The following is an 18,035-nucleotide window of genomic DNA, read 5'->3' as shown; positions in this document are numbered from 1 at the left end:
AACTTCAGCCTAAACAAACATACTGTCATTAACTTTGGCCTCCTGGACGTAGTAGCTACGCCCAGGAGGCCATGTGCGCGTCCGCGCGCTCCCGCGGCCGATCGTGCACGCGCGCTCCCAGCCGCGTTAGCCTGGCAATCAGTGAATCGGGCTATGGTGCCCGATCACTGATTCCTCTCCCCCGCTGAAAAAGCGACAGCTTCTCTCGGAAGCTGCGCTTTTTCTGGCTGTAACGTACCCCATGCGTCGCTCTAAGCGTGTGTTACGCTTAGAGTGACGTCATGTAAACAAACTCATGGCCGCCATCTTGTGGCCAAAAAGTAAAACTACAACTAAAAGTGAAAAAAATAAAACTCAAGACACATTTACATTATAAAACTATGGCTTACATCCCACCCTCCCAAAACTACCCAAATAATAAAAAAAAAAAAACCATTACAATAAATAAAAAAAACATGTAAATATTTACCTACGGGTCTAAACTTTTTAAATATCAATGTAAAGATGAAATATTTCTAATTTTTTTTTTATTTTAAACTTGTAAATAGTGATAGATGCAAAACGGAAAAAATGCACCTTTATTTCCAAATAAAATATTGTCGCCATACATTGTGATAGGGACATAATTTTAACGGTGTAATAACCGGGACATATGGGCAAATACAATACGTGAGTTTTAATTATGGAGGCATGTATTATTTTAGAAACTGTAATGGCTGAAAACTTAGAAATAATGAATTTTTTCAGTTTTTTTTCTTATTCTTCCTGTTAAAATGCATTTACAGTAAAGTGGCTCTTAGCGAAATGTAACCCCCAAAGAAAGCCTAATTGGTGGCGGAAAAAACAAGATATAGATCAGTTTATTGTGATAAGTAGTGATAAAGTTATAGGCTAATGAATGGGAGGTGAAAATTGCTCGGATGCATAAATTGAAAACGACTGAAGGCTGAAGTGGTTAAGTTACATTAGTTATGTTAATTAGAATAGATAGGTAATATATTCTCTTACTCACCCTGTTTTAAAAGAAAAGGCAAATGTATGTGATTCATGGGGGCTGCCATCTTTGTCATGGGGGCAGCCATCTTTTTGGTTGGAAGGAGGTGACAAGGAGCAGGAGACACAGTTCCAACTATCCTGTGTCCTGATTACCCCTCCCAGCTGCACACGCTGGGCTTCAATTCAAATGTCAAATTCAAAATGTAAGAAAAAAAATTTGCACCAAAACAGCAGAACGAGAGCAACAACATCAGAAATCCCAGCATGCTTTGCACAGCATCAGGGGAAAAAAGCCCGGGCAGTTTTCTTCTGTGCAGCTAAAAATGAGGCTTGTATAAGAGAAACAAAGTTCTGATGCTGTGAAACTGTTAAAGAAACACCAAGCCTTTTCAGTGCTGCTGAGTCGATTTTTAGTCCGGAGGTTCACTTTATGCAGCTTTTTCTTTTCTTTTCATTGCTGCTGGCACAATAGCACTTTCTATTAATAGGATGCAGGGACTTTTTTCTCACAGTGTTCTGCTCCTCTATTATCTATTCAATTATACAAATATATATATATTGGTCAGTGATTGGCCAATCATAATTGAAAGTGTGTACAAGGGAGAGATGCCAGTGTGCCATCTCTGGCCAGATAAAAGGTTAACAATCAGTTCTCCTAAGGGAAGTAGCGTGATGGCTCTGTCTGAGTTTAGTGATTAACGTTACAGTTATCAGGTCAATGTGAGCCAGTGTCAGTGTGTCGTTATGGAAACAACCAGTGTGCTCAAATGAGGGCCTTAGCAAAATACCGATTATTCAAGCAGCACTTTGTGCATTGCAGTGTGCTGTCCTCCTGGAGATGAAGGGTTAATGGCAGGGAGGGCACCATGCAAGTTTCATGCCAGGGATGAGTCAGTGTAACCGATATGTAACTCCTATAGGATGAGTTCTGCCCAGCCTATACCTCTGCAGGCATGTTCAGCTGTTCCCCAGTGTTGCCCTAGCAACAGCCCGCAGCTTAGGTATAAATCATATGGCTGATATGAGAGGCCTAATGTTTGGTTTCATTGCTCCTGCGACTGTAAGGTAGATCATGTGACCAGTCACATGATCACAAGTGTGTACCTGCGGTTGCTTGATAGCTGGACCATTGTGTCTGACAGAAATGGCATCCACTATCCGCTCGCTAGAGTTAGGTCCATCTTTCCAGCATGCTGCTAGGCAATCAGATCAATCAGCGCAGTGCTTTTTCCCCTTCAATCTACAAAGCTTAGCAGAAGAAGCCTCGACCTGACTGTAACGTTATTGTCTCAGGGGGACGGCATTTCTGACTGGCATGTGCCTTAAAGATTGTTTTAAAGGACAACTGAAGGGAGAAGACTATGGAGGCTGCCAGGTTTATTTCCTGTTAAACAATACCAGTTGCCTGGCAGTCCTGCTGGTCTGTTTGGCTGCAGAAGTGTCTGAGTAACACCAGAAACCAGCATGCAGCTAATCTTGTCAGATCTGCCAATAATGTCAGAAACACCTGATCTGCTGCATGCTTGTTCAGGGGCTATGGCTGAAAGTATTAGAGGCAGAAGGTCAGCAGGGTTGCCAGGCAACTGGTATTGCTTAAAACAGTGATCCTCAAACTAAGGCCTGCGGGCCGAATGTGGCCCTCTCAGGCTTTTTTACCGGCCCCACACACACAAAATGTATGATAGATGAGGTCAGCTACATCTTTAAATATTGGTGGTCCACATATAGAATGAAGCCAGAAAGCAGTAATTCGCTGGTTTCCAATCAAAATCCACATCAGGTGACACTGTTGTCCAATTGCACTGCAGATTGTCACCTGGGTATGCTTCACTGTCTGGCCCGTAAACACTTCTACATCATTTAATGTATACTCCGGCCCCCCAGCAGTCTGAAGTATGTTGACCCGGCCTTCGACCCAAAACATTTGGGGACCCCTGGCTTAAAAGGAAATAAACATGGCAGCCTCCATGTACCTCTCTCTTCCGCTGTCCTTTAAAGTAATCCAGAGGATTACTTTAAAGGACAACTGATGAGAAACAATTGTATCTATCCTCCTACTCCTAAAAATCCTACAGATTTATTTTCTGTGTATAAGTTTAAAAAAGTATGTTTAATGCTGTATTGTCTCATATGACTGACACAGTCTTTCAGTGTCCCAGAAGCTAAAATATACAGTACTTTATCCGGATCTCTGGAATCCAGAAGTCTCAACTAACCGGCATGCCAGAGGGGGATAACGAGGCTGAACTTTGGGGGTTTTGGGGAACAGGATCTACTCACTGATCGTCCAGGCGCCATCTTCTATGCAGCTCCCTTCAACTTTCTGTCGTCCCGGTGTGTCACCTGACTCAATGCCCTTGCCAGCACAGACTAAAAATAACACAGTGATTTTCTATAGTCATTAGTACTCAGCGGGCTAGTGGTATCACATCTAGCAGTTGTTGCATGCAGTGTCTTTCTGCTGTTTCTTGGGCTCAAGCGCTGTAATTGACTTGGATGGGAGAGCCCCCAGGAACCAATCAATGCTGTAACACCACAGCTGTGTCCGCCCCTCTTACCCAGAATTCTTTGAAACATGGTGAATGTTCCTCATTTAGCCATTTTCTAGTGCCTACATGTCAAACTCCGTCCCGTGGGCCAAATCTGGTCCTTCGGAGCCATCACATTTGGCCCTCAGGTGGTTTCTCCACTTTGCAATATGTTTGGCCCACTCTAGACCACCAGAGAATCTATATTGGAGGTTAATCCCTAGATCACCAGGGAAGCCGTGTGGAGAGGGGGACAGCACTAGATACCAGGGAACTGTGTAGGAGAGGGAAGGGGGGCACTAGACACCAGGAAACTGTACAGGGGAGAGAGGACCACTAAACAACCGGGAAATGTATAGATGAGGGAGGGAGGACTACTAAACATCAGGGAACTGTTTAGGGGATGGAGGGGGGCTATTAGACACAAGGGAACTTCATAAAGGAGGGAGGTGGCTACTAGACATTGAGGTTGGCCCACGACTTGGTTCCAGAGCTCAATTTCGTCCCACTTTGTATTTGAGTTTGACACCCTTGTTCTAGTGCCAAACGGATGCTAGTCTTAAGGTGCCCATACACTCGTCAGATTGGCAGCAGATAGATAAGAAATGCATCTGATGATCTATCTGATGCGTTTTTAGAACATTTTTTACCAGGATAGAATTCCAATAGATTTCAGTTTGAAATCTATTGAAATTCGATCTGATGGCATTTTTTTGCCATCAGATTTCCATTAAGGCCAATGCAAACTGATAAGCAATCTTATCAGATCGACCTAAATTTTCCACCCTGCCAGTTCGATGGAAATCCATCGAAATCGGCCATCGATCAGTCGATTGGCCAACCGATTTGCAAACGATCAATTGATCGATCGGGATCGATCGGTCGGCCAGAAAATCGGCTGAGTGTATGGGCCCCTTTAGCCCCACTGAACATTATTTAGTACAGTATACACTGATACAACGCTACTTGGTGTTCAGTTTTCAGCAAGTGTGCATTTAGACTTACAGATCATTTGCTTTAAGACTATCTACTATATCTACAAATCCGGAAATTTTGCCTGTGTTGTATTGTGTGAAGACATCTTCACTAACTGTTTTCATTGTACAGTATCCCAAAATTCTGGTGTTCCAGTTCCTGTATGAGTGTTTTTTTCTTTTACTTCCTGACATCACTTTGTGCCTTTTCTACTTTAGAAAGTTCAGGTCAGAGCGACGCACTGCTAGCTTCGCATGTAACCGTTATCTCTTGACTAAACGACTTTTACTGCCTCTTATGTGCTATGTCTGCGATAAGTCCTTTGAGCTTACTGAAACCAGAAAAAATGAGTAGTCAGATGGGAATGGGAGAGGAAAAAAAGAGTACGCTCCCACACAGATGTTTCCTGAACTGAGATTGTGTGTTTGTGATTTTGGGGTGTGATTTATACTCTTAACTGTAGGCAGTGGGGGAGGGAAGCAGATATAGAGGAAACATCCCCTTTAACATCACTATTCCAAAGTAAACTCCACCTTAAAGCAAACCTGAAGTGAAAATAAACTTATGATATAATGAATTGTATGTGTTGAAAAGCTAAAGCCTCATCTACATGGGTAGATGAGGCGGCGATGTGGCTTATCAATCGAGCCGCTGATGCGGCTCGATTGATAAGATCCGACAGGACGGATCTCCCCACCGCCGATTCCCTGCTCGCTCCCCGCGAGGGGACAATGGCAGGGAATCGAGCGGAAGATAAGCGGCGGGCACACGGCGGGGATGCGGAAGAGGCGATCCGGCGGCTAATCGAGCCGCGGATCAGAGCTTCATCTACGCGTGTAGATGAGGCTTAAAGGACTTACGAGGTGACATGTGACATGATGAGATAGACATGTGTATGTACAGTGCCTAGCATACAAATAACTATGCTGTGCTCCTTTTTTTCTTTCTCTGCCTGAAAAAGTTAAACATCAAGTATGCAAGTGACAATTTCTGTCTGGGTCGGGACCGGGTCGGACTGGGTCAGACTATAGCATAACCCTCACTGATAAGTAATTACAACCATAAAACATTTTTCTGTCAGTAAATGGCGTTTAAGAGCAGAAAAGGGATAAAAAGGGTCAATAATTCATAGATTTGAGCTCTAGCATACTTCAATGAAGGTGTCATTGAGCAGAGACAATGAAACAGTAAAAACTTAAAAACTAGGTTTAAATATAAAATAAAACTGTGGGATATCTAAAAACGTCGTTTTTAGGAGAAGTAGGATAGATATAATTGTTTTTCTCAGAAGTTTATTTTCACCTCGTAAGTCCTTTAAGAAATAGAACAATAGTAGCAAATAAGAGTCTCGTATTGTTTTCCAGTACAGGAAGAGTTAAGAAACTTCATCTATGTATTTTCAGTTCTATAGCTTTTTTTTGATATAACATTGCATTATTCTGACATATTTACAGTTTAGAAACAACACTCTGTCTTTTAATCTATAAAATAAAGCAGAAATAATGACCCTTTGAACTTTCCGGCAGTAAAACCTTTTCTCAAGCTGTCTCTAGGCCAATGCACACCTAACCGCTAGTGTAATCTAGTGTAATTTTTCAAGGAGATTCTAGGCATGTGCCTAGCAATTTTCTATGTATACCTAGTGATGTTTGCAACGTTTTTGTGTAGCATTGCTTTGTATGTACAGTACAGCTGCTAGTGTACTGGTTTTGTAACAATAACGTTTGGACAATTGCTCAGATCTAGCGCTTGTCAGAGCGATTTTCTACTTTCCTATACTTAACATTGAGGGTGAATCGCCTCAGAAATCAGCAGAAATGCAGCAGGACCCGCCTTTCCGTTTGGGAAAAAAATCACATCGCTCTGGTGTGACCCATCCCATTCAAATACATTAGCCAAGCGCTTTTTAAAGTGCTAGCGTTTTTAAAAGCGCTCAGAAGCACCTTTGGAGTGCACCAGTCCTCTTACTGTTTCTTGGCTGTGCTTCAGAAAACAGGACTGTATTCACCCCAGTGTGTGGAATAGCTCAGAGAAGCTCTTTTGCATAGATAACAATGGTACTGGAAAACAATATGAGACTCTTTTCTTTGTTATTAATGTTCTATTCATTATCTGTACTACACATACAATTTATTATATTTTACCTTTTCCATACCCCCCCCCCCCCCCAAAAAAAAAAGAGTAAGATACTTACCTATGGAAAGGGGAGCTCTAGATCCCATGGAGCCTTCGCAGCCCTTTCTCCATGCCGTGGTTCCACCTATGTCCCCCTGTTAAAGTTATTTGACCTGCATCTGGAACACTCGCGCATGCGCAGTACAGGTGTGCCCATCTTCGGAAGCTCTCGGGAACACGGCTTTTGAAGCCTCCCAATGACTCCTGAAGGCGCCAAATTTGAACAGGGGGGCAGCTGGGGAACGTGGAGACAGAGAGAGGAGCGGGAAGGCTTTCCCTCTCCATTGGTATCTAACCAGTAGTTTCTAGGTCATTTCAGGTTTGCTTTAATGCCTAGAAAAAGAAGGGAGGTCCCCCCTCCCCCCACATCTGCCCCCAGACTTGGTAGGCTCCTGTGTGCAGCTGAGCACAGAGACAGACGAGACGTGTGTGACAGGAACAGCCCTCCGCTATGACAGGAAGTGGTGAAACGCTCTAATAGACAATATTTCTTTTTTCCTGTGCAGCGTCAAGATGGGGGAGACACAGCTTTACAGCCAGCGACTGCACGGAATCAACGTAAGTAGAACTCCTCACACCTCTCCTGCAGAGCTTACACTCTAAACACAGACCTGCAGCTTTATCAAGCACAGGGACAGGTCGCCCAGAGCAACCAGTCAGAAGTCTTGTTTATCTTGGCAGCTGCAACCTGATTGGTCACTCTGGGTAGATGCTCCACCTTTGTCCTGTACCTTGATGGATTAGCTCCAAATGCGAGGCTGCCATTACTGAACTCCTTCTACAGGAATGCTGGTTACCTGGCTGTATTGCTGGTCCTTGGGTCACTCACCTGAAGAAATTACTGTGCACATCAGGAGCTCTGACATTCCTGATCAGCATGCTTGTCCCAAAAGAGTAAGGGCCCTTTCACACGGGCAGCTGATAGGCAGTGAGGCAGTGAAATACCCATTGACCTTTCACAACTGCTCCCTGCTGCCTGGTAACTGCTCACTGCTTCTTGGTAACTGCTCACTGCTTCTTGGTAACTGCTTGCTGAGCACACAGTTCAACTGCTCATGTTAAAGTGCCTAAGGCCCGGTTCACATTAGCGGTTTTCAGCCAAACGGACCGGATGGCCTGACCGGATCCGGACCGGATCCGGATCGGAACCGTACGGTTCTGATCCGGATCCGATCCGGATCCGGTCAGGTTGCATCAGGTGTTCATCCGGATGCGATCCGGATCCGTTTGGCAAAAGTCACGTAAAAAAAAAAAAAAATGTTGGGGTCTGGGAGGTCAGCAGAAGGGGGACCTGTGGAATCAGGCCCTCCGCTGTTTAGCACTCACCTCCACCTCCAACATGCTGCCAACATCTCCAGCTCGTGCTGCTCCACTCCAAAATGGTTGCCCATGTGTCCCCAGCAAATATCGCCGCAACAATCCTCATAGGAAGTGGGGTAGAACATCCGGATTTTTTGCCAGTGTGTTGTGCGCTCTCCGGTTCTCATTGGTTTCCATTGGCCGGATGGTGCAGTCCGGCTCCGCCCCGGATACGGCTGCCGGAGGAGCCGGACCCAAAAATAGCGCATGTTGGAACGGACACCGGAGTCCGGATCCGGTCCGGCTCCGGTCCGGACGAAACGGACGCATGTGAACCCTGGCATAGCCTTACATTGCTATGCCGTGCGTCCGTTTCGTCCGGCCAGCATGCGGTGCGGCTCCGGTGCGGCTGCGGCACGGCTATTCCGGATAGCCACCGCTAATGTGAACCGGGCCTTAAAGGACATCTGAGGTGAAAATAAACTAATGAGGAGAACAATTGTATCTATCTTCCTTCTCCTAAAAATGACTTTTTTTTAGATATCCCACAGTTTTATTTAATATTTAAATCTAGTTTTAAATTTTTACTGTTTCATTGTCTCTGCTTAATGACACATGCATTGAAGTATGCCGGAGCTCAAATCTATGAATTATTGACCCTTTTTATCAGATTTCCTGCTCTCAGAAGCCATTTAGGCCTCTTTTCCATGAACTGTTTACAGGCAGTGAAAAGCCTCTCAAACTCTCACAACTGCTTGCATCTCATCATGTCACATGTCACCTCGGTTGTCCTTTAAGCTGCTCATCAACTGTACAATTTATTTGCCAGATTATACATTTGTCCAGACAAAAAAAAGTGATCGTGAATAGTTTTGGATTTAAACATTTGCGATCGATATTGCGATCCATATTAAAGAAGCTCTGTAGTGTCCTATAGTATAATGAAGTTAAATATTCAGGATACCCACTTTTACTTTAACTATCCTGGTTTCACCATCAGAAACACTTCCTATAGCTATATATAGCTGTATGTTGGTATGTAGCCCCGCCCTCCCAGTGATGCTTAGGCCACATACAGACATCAGACTATAGTCTTTGGAAACTGAAAGATCACAGACCAATCTTACCACCCTTCATGTAGTATAAGAGCCATACTCTACACAGTCTTTTCTATGGAGCTGAACTCCACATCAGAAAAAAATCTTGGCAAGATGCTGCACACACAGATGCTGTACAGACACAAAAGATCAGTATCTGCAAAAGATCTGTTCCTGCCAAAAATCTATTCCTGCAAATTGCAATGATAGTCTATGAGATCTGCAGATCTTCATACACACATGATTTAAACTGACATTCATCTGCAGATCAGATCCACCAGGATGGATTTTCAGATCTGCAGATCTGCAGATGAATGTCAGTTAAATCATGTGTGTATGATGATCTGCAGATCTCATAGACTATCATTGCAATTTGCAGGAATGGATTTTTGGCAGGAACAGATCTTTTGCAGATACTGATCTTTTGTGTCTGTACAGCATCTGTGTGTGCAGCATCTTGCAAAGATTTTTTTCTGATGTGGAGTTCAGCTCCATAGAAAAGACTGTGTAGAGTATGGCTCTCATACTACATGAAGGGTGGTAAGATTGGTCTGTGATCTTTCAGTTTCCAAAGACTATAGTCTGATGTCTGTATGTGGCCTTAGCCTAGGCTGTTTAGCTATGCAGAAGTCTTCTCCCAGAGTTTCTGATTCGACCGTGGCTTCCGTTCTACTGCATAGCCGCAGCCCAGAACGCTAAGAAATCACTGAAGTGCGATCTAGATGGCAACCCACAGGAGAGACAGGCAGAGTTTTCCCACCCCTCTTAAATGTGAGGAAACGCTGTAGATTCATACTGAATTCGGCACTAATGGAAATCAGACCTGGGAATCTGAAGTGAAAATAAGTATGAGATAATGATATGTATGTGTTGTACAGCTAAGAAATAGAACATTAGTAAGAAAGAAAAGAGTCTCATTGTTTTCCAGTACAGGAAGAGTTAAGATACTTCAGTTGCTATCTATGCAAAAGAGCTTCTCTGAGCGTTCCGACTAATCTAGGCCTCTTTTCCACAGACAGTTGATAGGCAGTGAAATGCCTCAAATGCTCACAACTGCTCACTGCTGCCTGGTAACTGCTCACTGCTGCCTGGTAACTGCTCACTGCTGCCTGGTAACTGCTCACTGCTGCCTGGTAACTGCTTTCATTCACACTAGGGGAGTTTTGGGCCTTTTTTCAAGGGCAGGCGATTTTTAAAATCGCCCACAAAATGCTGGTGCAGTGAATCTTTATGAGAAGGTTCATATCAGCGCGGTTTGTGCGCTGTGCATTCATCAAAGCGGTGCCTGTACTATTTTTGGGGGCATTTTTGCTCTAATGGAGGATATAGAAAGAGCGCTAAACGCTCACAAAACTGCTTTATGTTTTTTAGAATAAATACATTGTATTTATTATTTTCTGGGTCAAATAGTTCACTTCCTGACTTGCGTCAGCGAGTGAATCTCAAAACCGATCTGGCAAAGTGCTCAGAAAAGCGCTTTTTAGAAAAAAACACTGCGCAGTGGAGCGCCAGGAGGGGGGAAAAAACTGCACAAAAACTCGAAACGCTTGCGTGTGTGTTTTTAGGTGTGAGTGAGGCCTCAGGCTGGGGACACACTTAGCAAAAACGCTAGCGTTGCGGAAAATGCATCGTTTATGCGTATAATGTTAGTCAATGGGCCGCTTAAAAAACGCATATGCGTTTTGTATGCGTTTTATAAACGATGGTTTTGTTGCATATTTTTCAAAAAAAAGCATAAAAAATGCACATAATGAAAGTCAATGGTGACGCAATGTAATGCTTTTTTCATGCATTTTTACTCATACAAATGCGTTTTGTATATGCGAACCGCAAACGCATTAAAATGCACGCAAAATGCAAGACAACCAAATGCGCAGAAAAAATGCAAACTGCAATCGTACGAAAAACGCACATGACAGAAAACGCAACCTTTCACGCACTGACAAGTGTGCGCCCAGCCTCACAACTGCTCGCTGCTGCCTGGCAACTGCTCGCTGCTGCCTGGCAACTGCTCACTGCTGCCTGTACTGCTCGCTGCTGCCTGGCAACTGCTCGCTGCTGCCTGGTAACTGCTCACCGCTACCTGACAACTGCTCGCCGCTGCCTGGTAACTGCTCGCTGCTGCCTGGTAACTGCTCGCTGCTGCCTAGTAACTGCTCACCGCTGCCTGACAACTGCTCGCCGCTGCCTGGTAACTGCTCGCCGCTGCCTGGTAACTGCTCGCTGCTGCCTGGTAACTGCTCACTGCTGCCTGGTAACTGCTCACTGCTGCCCGTGGAAATAGGCCTTGTTCACATGGTGTTCCAATCGCGTTAGCGTTGGGCGTTTGTTAGACGCAATTTTTTTGTTGCAATTCCCGCCGCTTTTGTGGGCGGTGCGTTTTTGTTAAAAACTCTTTTCCAGAGCATTTTTTTCATTTACTCCCTGAAGTCAGGAAGTGAACTCTTGGACCCGAGAAAAGAATAAATACAATGTATTTATTCTTAAAAACGCGAACGCAATCGCTGCACAAAGCGATTTTGTGAGCGTTTGCGTTTTTCCTGTACCTTCCATTGAGGCGGAATCGCCCCACAAATGGTGCAGGCACTGCTTTGCTGAGCGGATCGGAAACGAACCGCTCAGCTGTGAACTCTCTCATAGGGAATCATTGCACAAGCGTTTTTAGGACGATTTTGAAAATCGCCTGCGCTTGAAAAAAGGGCAAAAAATGCCCCTAGTGTGAACAAACCCTTAGGCCTCTTTTCCACGGACTGTTGAGCTGTGTGCTCAGCAAGCAGTTACCAAGCAGCAGTAAGCAGTAACCAGGCAGCAGCAAGCAGTTACCAGGCAGCAGCAAGCAGTTGTGAGAGGCATTTCACTGCCTATCAACAGTCCATGGAAAAGAGGCCTTACTGATCTCCACAAATGATAATCGATGAGGCGCTAACAATTTTGAGATGATGGAAATTTGATCTTCATTTTATGCAGACTCATTTAGCTTGGCATTGAGCCGATCAAAATCCCCATTGCTCCAGTTCCGAGCTGTGTATGTGTGCATCAAATGAACATAAACCTGTATTACCTCCATCAGTATCTCACTGAGGATCTCTAATCTCCATACTTCAAGCAGGTGAAGCTTGAACCAGAATTTGCTATCGCCGGAAGATTCGCATAATCAGACACATGCAACTAGCATTATTTGAGGAGGAATCCAAGATGGCTGCTTACAGATGTACTGATAGGCTCAGACATGAGCTGACCCTGGCGAACAGACACCCCCTGGCTGACCCAGACGTTATAGGAATATAGAGAACCGTAGCGCTCGTTTCCATTTGCAACGCAGGTGGCTGTGTGTTAGCGCCGCTCTGCGTTGCACTTTATTCCCCCAGAGGTGGCGCTTACAATCCCATTTATTTATTTATTATTTAGTATCTATATAGCGCTGACATCTTCTGCAGCGCTGTACAGAGTATATATTGTCTTGTCATTAACTGTCCCTTGGAGGGGCTCACAATCTAATCCGTACCATAGTCATATGTATGTATTGTGTAGTCTGTAGTGCATGTATCGTAGTCTAGGGCAGTGATGGCTAACCGTGGCACTCCAGCTGTGACAAAACTACAAATCCCATCATGCCTCTGCCTCCCCAAGTTATGCTTAGAGCTGTCGGAGTGTTGCAATGCCTCATGGGACGTGTAGTTCCACCACAGCTGGAGTGCCAAGGTTAGCCATCACTGGTCTAGGGCTAATTTATGGGGAAGCTAATTAACTTATCTGTATTTTATAGTTTTTGGAATGTGGGGAAACTGGAGCGCCCGGGGGAAACCCACACAGGCATGGGGAGAACATACAAACTCCTTGCAGATGTTGACCTGCCATGATTTGATCCCATGCCCAAATGCAGGCCACCATGCGCTGCGATTCAGTGGTGGAAACATCAGGCAATGCAGTCTATGCACTCTCTGATGTCCCTGCAATCATGTTTCCAAAAGGGTGGCTAAAATTGCACCAATGGAAACGAGCAAATGGCATAATATTTATTGAACAAAGGGACTAAACTTTACAAAGCCACCCTCCCTTTAAAACTATAAAATGCTGACCAAACCACACTGTCCATGACCCGAGAGCATTTTATTTAGAAGTGCACTTCTGTCATTTGGTACCACAATTAAAGTGTACCAGAGACGGTAATATAGAAAGAATCGATACTTACCCGGGGCTTCCTCCAGCCCTATAAGCAGCGCTGAGTCCCCCCCCCCCCCCCCCCGTCCTCCTGAGTGCCTCCGTTCAGCCGCAATTAGCCCCGGTAACTGGCTCAGCCACATCAGTCAGTGTCTTCTGCACATGCACAGGACCTCCCACACATGCGTAGAAGACCCCGACTGACGGGACCGAGCCAGTTACTGGGGCTGATTGCGACTGAACGGAGGCACTCAGGAGGACGGCGGGGGACTCAGCGCTGCTTATGGGGCTGGAGGAAGCCCCGGGTAAGCATCAAATCTTCCTTTATTACTGTCTCTGGTTTCCTTTAAGCCTGGTACACACTTTCATTTATGATTGGCCATTCACTGATCAATTTTGTAGTATGAGGTTCGACAGATATTGAATACTATGAGCAGATTCTGGAGGTAAACTCTCATACTACATGAGTGGTACGATTGGCCAAAGTTGAAGGTGTGTACCAGGCTTGAATCCAATTAAACTCTTTCTTAAGCCTGATACACACTCACAAGTATGATTGGCCAATCACTGACCAATTTTACTATCGCCGTGTAGTATGAGGGCTTACCTACACATTCTGCTCATAGTGTTCAATATCTGTTGACCCTCCAGCTACATGGAGGTGATAAAACTGGTCAGTGATTGGCCAGTCATAGTTGAAAGTGTGGACCGGGCTTTAGTATAGAACCAGTGTCTTATAGACCAGAAGTCTTATAACGCAGCTTACCGCAGTGCAATGAAAAGTCAATGCAACGGTCACAGTGCGGCATTGACATTGCATGGAAACATGTAGCATTATGGTAATGCACTGCTGCAGTGTGTTACCTCTAAACACACACGTTACCAGGTACAGGAAAGCATACTTTTCATTGCCTGTGTGCTTCACTGTACCTACTGTATGCTGTGGTAACGCACCGTTAATGTGCGTTACCACTTTTTTGTTTGCGTTGCAACTTTACAACGCAACGTTCTACTGTTAATCTAGCCGGCCTCTTTTCCATCTGTGCGCTTCTGTCTGCTTTTTAGTAACATGTATCAATCTGTAACATTGAGAAGTGGACAGAAGCGCAGTAAAGTGGAAATGAGGCAGAGCTAGGGAGACACATTTTTTCTTGGCTGCATTGCATTAAAGGGGCACTATGGCGAAAAATTGTAAAATTTTAAATATGTGCAAACACATACAAATAAGAAGTATGTTTTTTTTCCAGAGTAAAATGAGCCATAAATTACTTTTCTCCTATGTTGCTGTCACTTACAGTAGGTAGTAGAAATCTGACAGGAGTGACAGGTTTTGGACTAGTCCATCTCTTCATAGGGGATTCTCAACAAGGCTTTTATTCTTTATAAACATATTCCTTAAAAAGGATTTAAACAATGATGCTGGACAGCTTCCCTGTTCGCTACGCAGTTTTTTGGCAGTTGGACAGAGCAACTGCCATTCACTAAGTGCTTTTGATAATAAATAAATCCTTGAGAATCTCCTCATGAAGAGATTTACAATTTTTCGCCTTAGTGCCCTTTTAAGAAATGAGGCCTCTTTTCCACAGACTGTTGAGCTGTGTGCTCAGCAGGCAGTTCCCAGGCAGCAGTGAGCAGTTCCCAGGCAGCAGTGAGCAGTTCCCAGGCAGCAGTGAGCAGTTCCCAGGCAGCAGTGAGCAGTTCCCAGGCAGCAGTGAGCAATTACCAGGCAGCAGTGAGCAATTACCAGGCAGCAGTGAGCAATTACCAGGCAGCAGTGAGCAATTACCAGGCAGCAGTGAGCAGTTACCAGGCAGCAGTGAGCAGTTCCCAGGCAGCAGTGAGCAGTTCCCAGGCAGCAGTGAGCAATTACCAGGCAGCAGTGAGCAATTACCAGGCAGCAGTGAGCAATTACCAGGCAGCAGTGAGCAATTACCAGGCAGCAGTGAGCAGTTACCAGGCAGCAGTGAGCAGTTACCAGGCAGCAGTGAGCAGTTACCAGGCGGCAGTGAGCAGTTACCAGGCGGCAGTGAGCAGTTACCAGGCGGCAGTGAGCAGTTACCAGGCGGCAGTGAGCAGTTACCAGGCGGCAGTGAGCAGTTACCAGGCAGCAGTGAGCAGTTACCAGGCAGCAGTGAGCAGTTACCAGGCAGCAGTGAGCAGTTACCAGGCAGCAGTGAGCAGTTACCAGGCAGCAGTGAGCAGTTACCAGGCAGCAGTGAGCAGTTATCAGGCAGCAGTGAGCAATTACCAGGCAGCAGTGAACAGTTGTGAGAGTTTGAGAGGCATTGCACTGCCTATCAACAGTCCGTGGAAAAGAGGCCTTAAAAGAATTTCCCTCACTCCTCCACAATCTAGGGACTTTTTTGGAGGGGGGAATGTTTAACCGACTCATATGTTTTTGGGAAGTGGAAGGAAACTGATGAAACTTATAAAACATATAAATGCCAAATGTCAGACATAAAGTATGTAAGGTTGAAATGACGACCAAGAGTCTGTATTTTATTGTTTGTGTGGGTTTCCTTCGGGCACTCAAGTTTCCTCCCACATCCTAAAAACCCACTGGTAAGTTCATCAGCCTCCTGAGAACATTTTCCTAGGCGTTTGTTCAGGACAGTCGGCTGTGGACACTGCTGAGAAACAGTTATTCAATTGTTCAATGTTCTCTGTAACGCCTGGAACTCACTTTCAATTATGATTGGCCAATCACTGACCAATTTTACCATCAGTCCTCTTTTACACGAACTGTTGAACTGTGTGCTCAGCAAGCAGTTGCCAGGCAGCAGCGAGCAGTTGCCAGGCAGCAGCGAGCAGTTGCCAGGCAGCAGCGAGCAGTTGCCAGGCAGCAGCGAGCAGTTGCCAGGCAGCAGCGAGCAGTTGCCAGGCAGCAGCGAGCAGTTGCCAGGCAGCAGCGAGCAGTTACCAGGCAGCAGTGAGCAGTTGTGAGAGTTTGAGAGGCATTTCACTGCCTGTAAACAGTTCGTGGAAAAGAGGCCTCATGAAGGTGGTAAAATTGGTCAATGACTGGCCAAGTACAATTGAAAGTGTGCAACAATACTTTGAGTGCAGACACACATCCAATTTTGATTGGTCAACTCTTCGCCAATTTTACCACTTGCATGTAGTATTAGGGTCAAGAGATTTTAAATCCTGTGAACAGACTGTGTAAGTGGATTCTCATACTACATGTGGATGGTAATATTGGAGGCAGGGCTTCTTGTCGCCTAGTACACGGCATGTAGCTCCTGAGTTTGGTGCGGTTGTAGTAGTAATGCTATAGTCCGAGCCCTGCATATGGGTAATTTGGGGATCCGGCAATTGCATTCCGCTCACCCTGCCCCAAAGTGACTGGGCAGCAAACTGCCATGTACCAAAAAAAATCGGCCAATCATAATTGAAGGTGTATGCCAGGCATGTATGTGTGCTAAAAATAATCAGCCCTATAGATATGTTATAAACGTTGGCTCTATCGCTGTGTGAGGTGACTTTTGCCCATGACACGGTGTGATAATCTGATTGTTGCATTGCTGTGACAGGAGAAGCGCAGGATACTGAGTGAGGTGGAGAGAATACAGAGGGAGTTGGACCAGCAGAGAATTAAGCTGCACCAGCTGAAGGTAATAACATCATCTGCAATCTTCCTCTATTGACTTTGCTGTGAGGAGCCGTAGCACTTGTGTACTTTGTGTGGCGTTTATGGGGTGTTTGTTTTGCACCTGCTAATCGGCAATCGTCACGTGAGGCACGAGGCACTGGTGTTATCAGGTGAGGAACTCGCCTGAGATATGAGCCTCACTGAACAATGAATGGAATCGTGCGAAAGTTGATTTATTGATTGCTGTAGTAACTGTAGGAAGCAGAGGAGGCAACAGCTAAACATGATAGAGTACCAGAGCTTTGTGCCCCCGTTGCCGGGGACTGGGAACTCTGTTGCGTGCTGCTTCTTGGCCTGTTGCTAAGTAACCCTAGATGCTTGGACCAGCCAGAAGGATGGGGAGTGGAGCCAATGCAGCCCAGCTGGCACAGGGTGGTGGGTGGGTGAGATCTCCTTAAAGAGAAACCGTAACCAATAATTGAACTTCATCCTAATCAGTAGCTGATACCCCCTTTCCCATGAGAAATCTTTTCACTTTTACAAACGGATCATCGGGGGCTCAGTATGGCTGATATTGTGGTGAAACCCCTCCCACAGTGTGAGGACCATGGTTCTGACATCACACTGTGGGAGCCTTGTTGCATTGTGGGAAATAACAGCTGCTTACAGCTGTTTCTAACTGCAAAAAAGCAAGCAGCATCTCCTTCCACTGACATCACCTGCCAGCAGTAAAAATGTCACCATGTGATAAATGTCAGAATGTAAATCAGGGAGAAGAGAGATTTTACAATAGGCAAACACTGGCTATATCATTTATAAATAATTATTGTAATAATGAAGCACTTGACTAAATCATGTATGCATAATTGTTGTAAAAATCAAGCACTTTTTTATTAATTATTTTCACTGGAGTTGCTCCTTAACCATTTCCGCCGCCCGGACATGAAGCTCACGTCCGGGAAGCAGCTCTGCAGCGCTCCCGCGCTTGGGCGTGCTCCCGCCCGCGGGCGTGCCCCCGCATCCCCGTTGTGTCCCCAGGTAGCCCTGGGAGTTAGAAGGGACCATGGTTCCCAATCACCGATCCCTTTCCACCGCAGAAAAACCGAAGCGCTCACCTGTGAGGCTTCAGTTCTTCTGCCCAGACAGATTTCCGCACCCCCCTTGTACTTCCGCTTAGCGAGAAGTACAAGGAGGGTAAACAAAAACGAAGGT

General features: G+C 45.4%; 1 protein-coding gene across 8 annotated transcripts in view; it reads left to right on the top strand.

Annotated features, from left to right (window-relative positions):
* PALM3 (paralemmin 3) overlaps positions 1 to 18,035 on the top strand; it is a 255,035-nt gene that overhangs the window by 215,721 nt on the left and 21,279 nt on the right. For 4 of the 8 annotated variants that reach the window (XM_068274192.1, XM_068274195.1, XM_068274191.1 and 1 more), the window contains 2 exons: positions 7,181 to 7,232; positions 16,765 to 16,845. In XM_068274192.1, the coding sequence (XP_068130293.1) occupies positions 7,188 to 7,232; positions 16,765 to 16,845 (126 nt within the window). In that variant the 5' untranslated portion in view covers positions 7,181 to 7,187. Of the gene's footprint in view, positions 1 to 2,008; positions 2,062 to 2,086; positions 2,093 to 2,125; positions 2,167 to 2,246; positions 2,272 to 7,180; positions 7,233 to 16,764; positions 16,846 to 18,035 lie in introns of those variants that run through there. The other 4 variants (XM_068274189.1, XM_068274194.1, XM_068274190.1 and 1 more) reach the window with 4 other exon arrangements.

Source organism: Hyperolius riggenbachi, chromosome 3, assembly GCF_040937935.1.
Source record: "Hyperolius riggenbachi isolate aHypRig1 chromosome 3, aHypRig1.pri, whole genome shotgun sequence".
Classification (NCBI taxonomy): Eukaryota; Metazoa; Chordata; class Amphibia; order Anura; family Hyperoliidae; genus Hyperolius; species Hyperolius riggenbachi.
The sequence above is the reverse complement of the archived record's forward strand: the minus strand, read 5'-3'. Positions and strand labels throughout refer to the sequence as shown.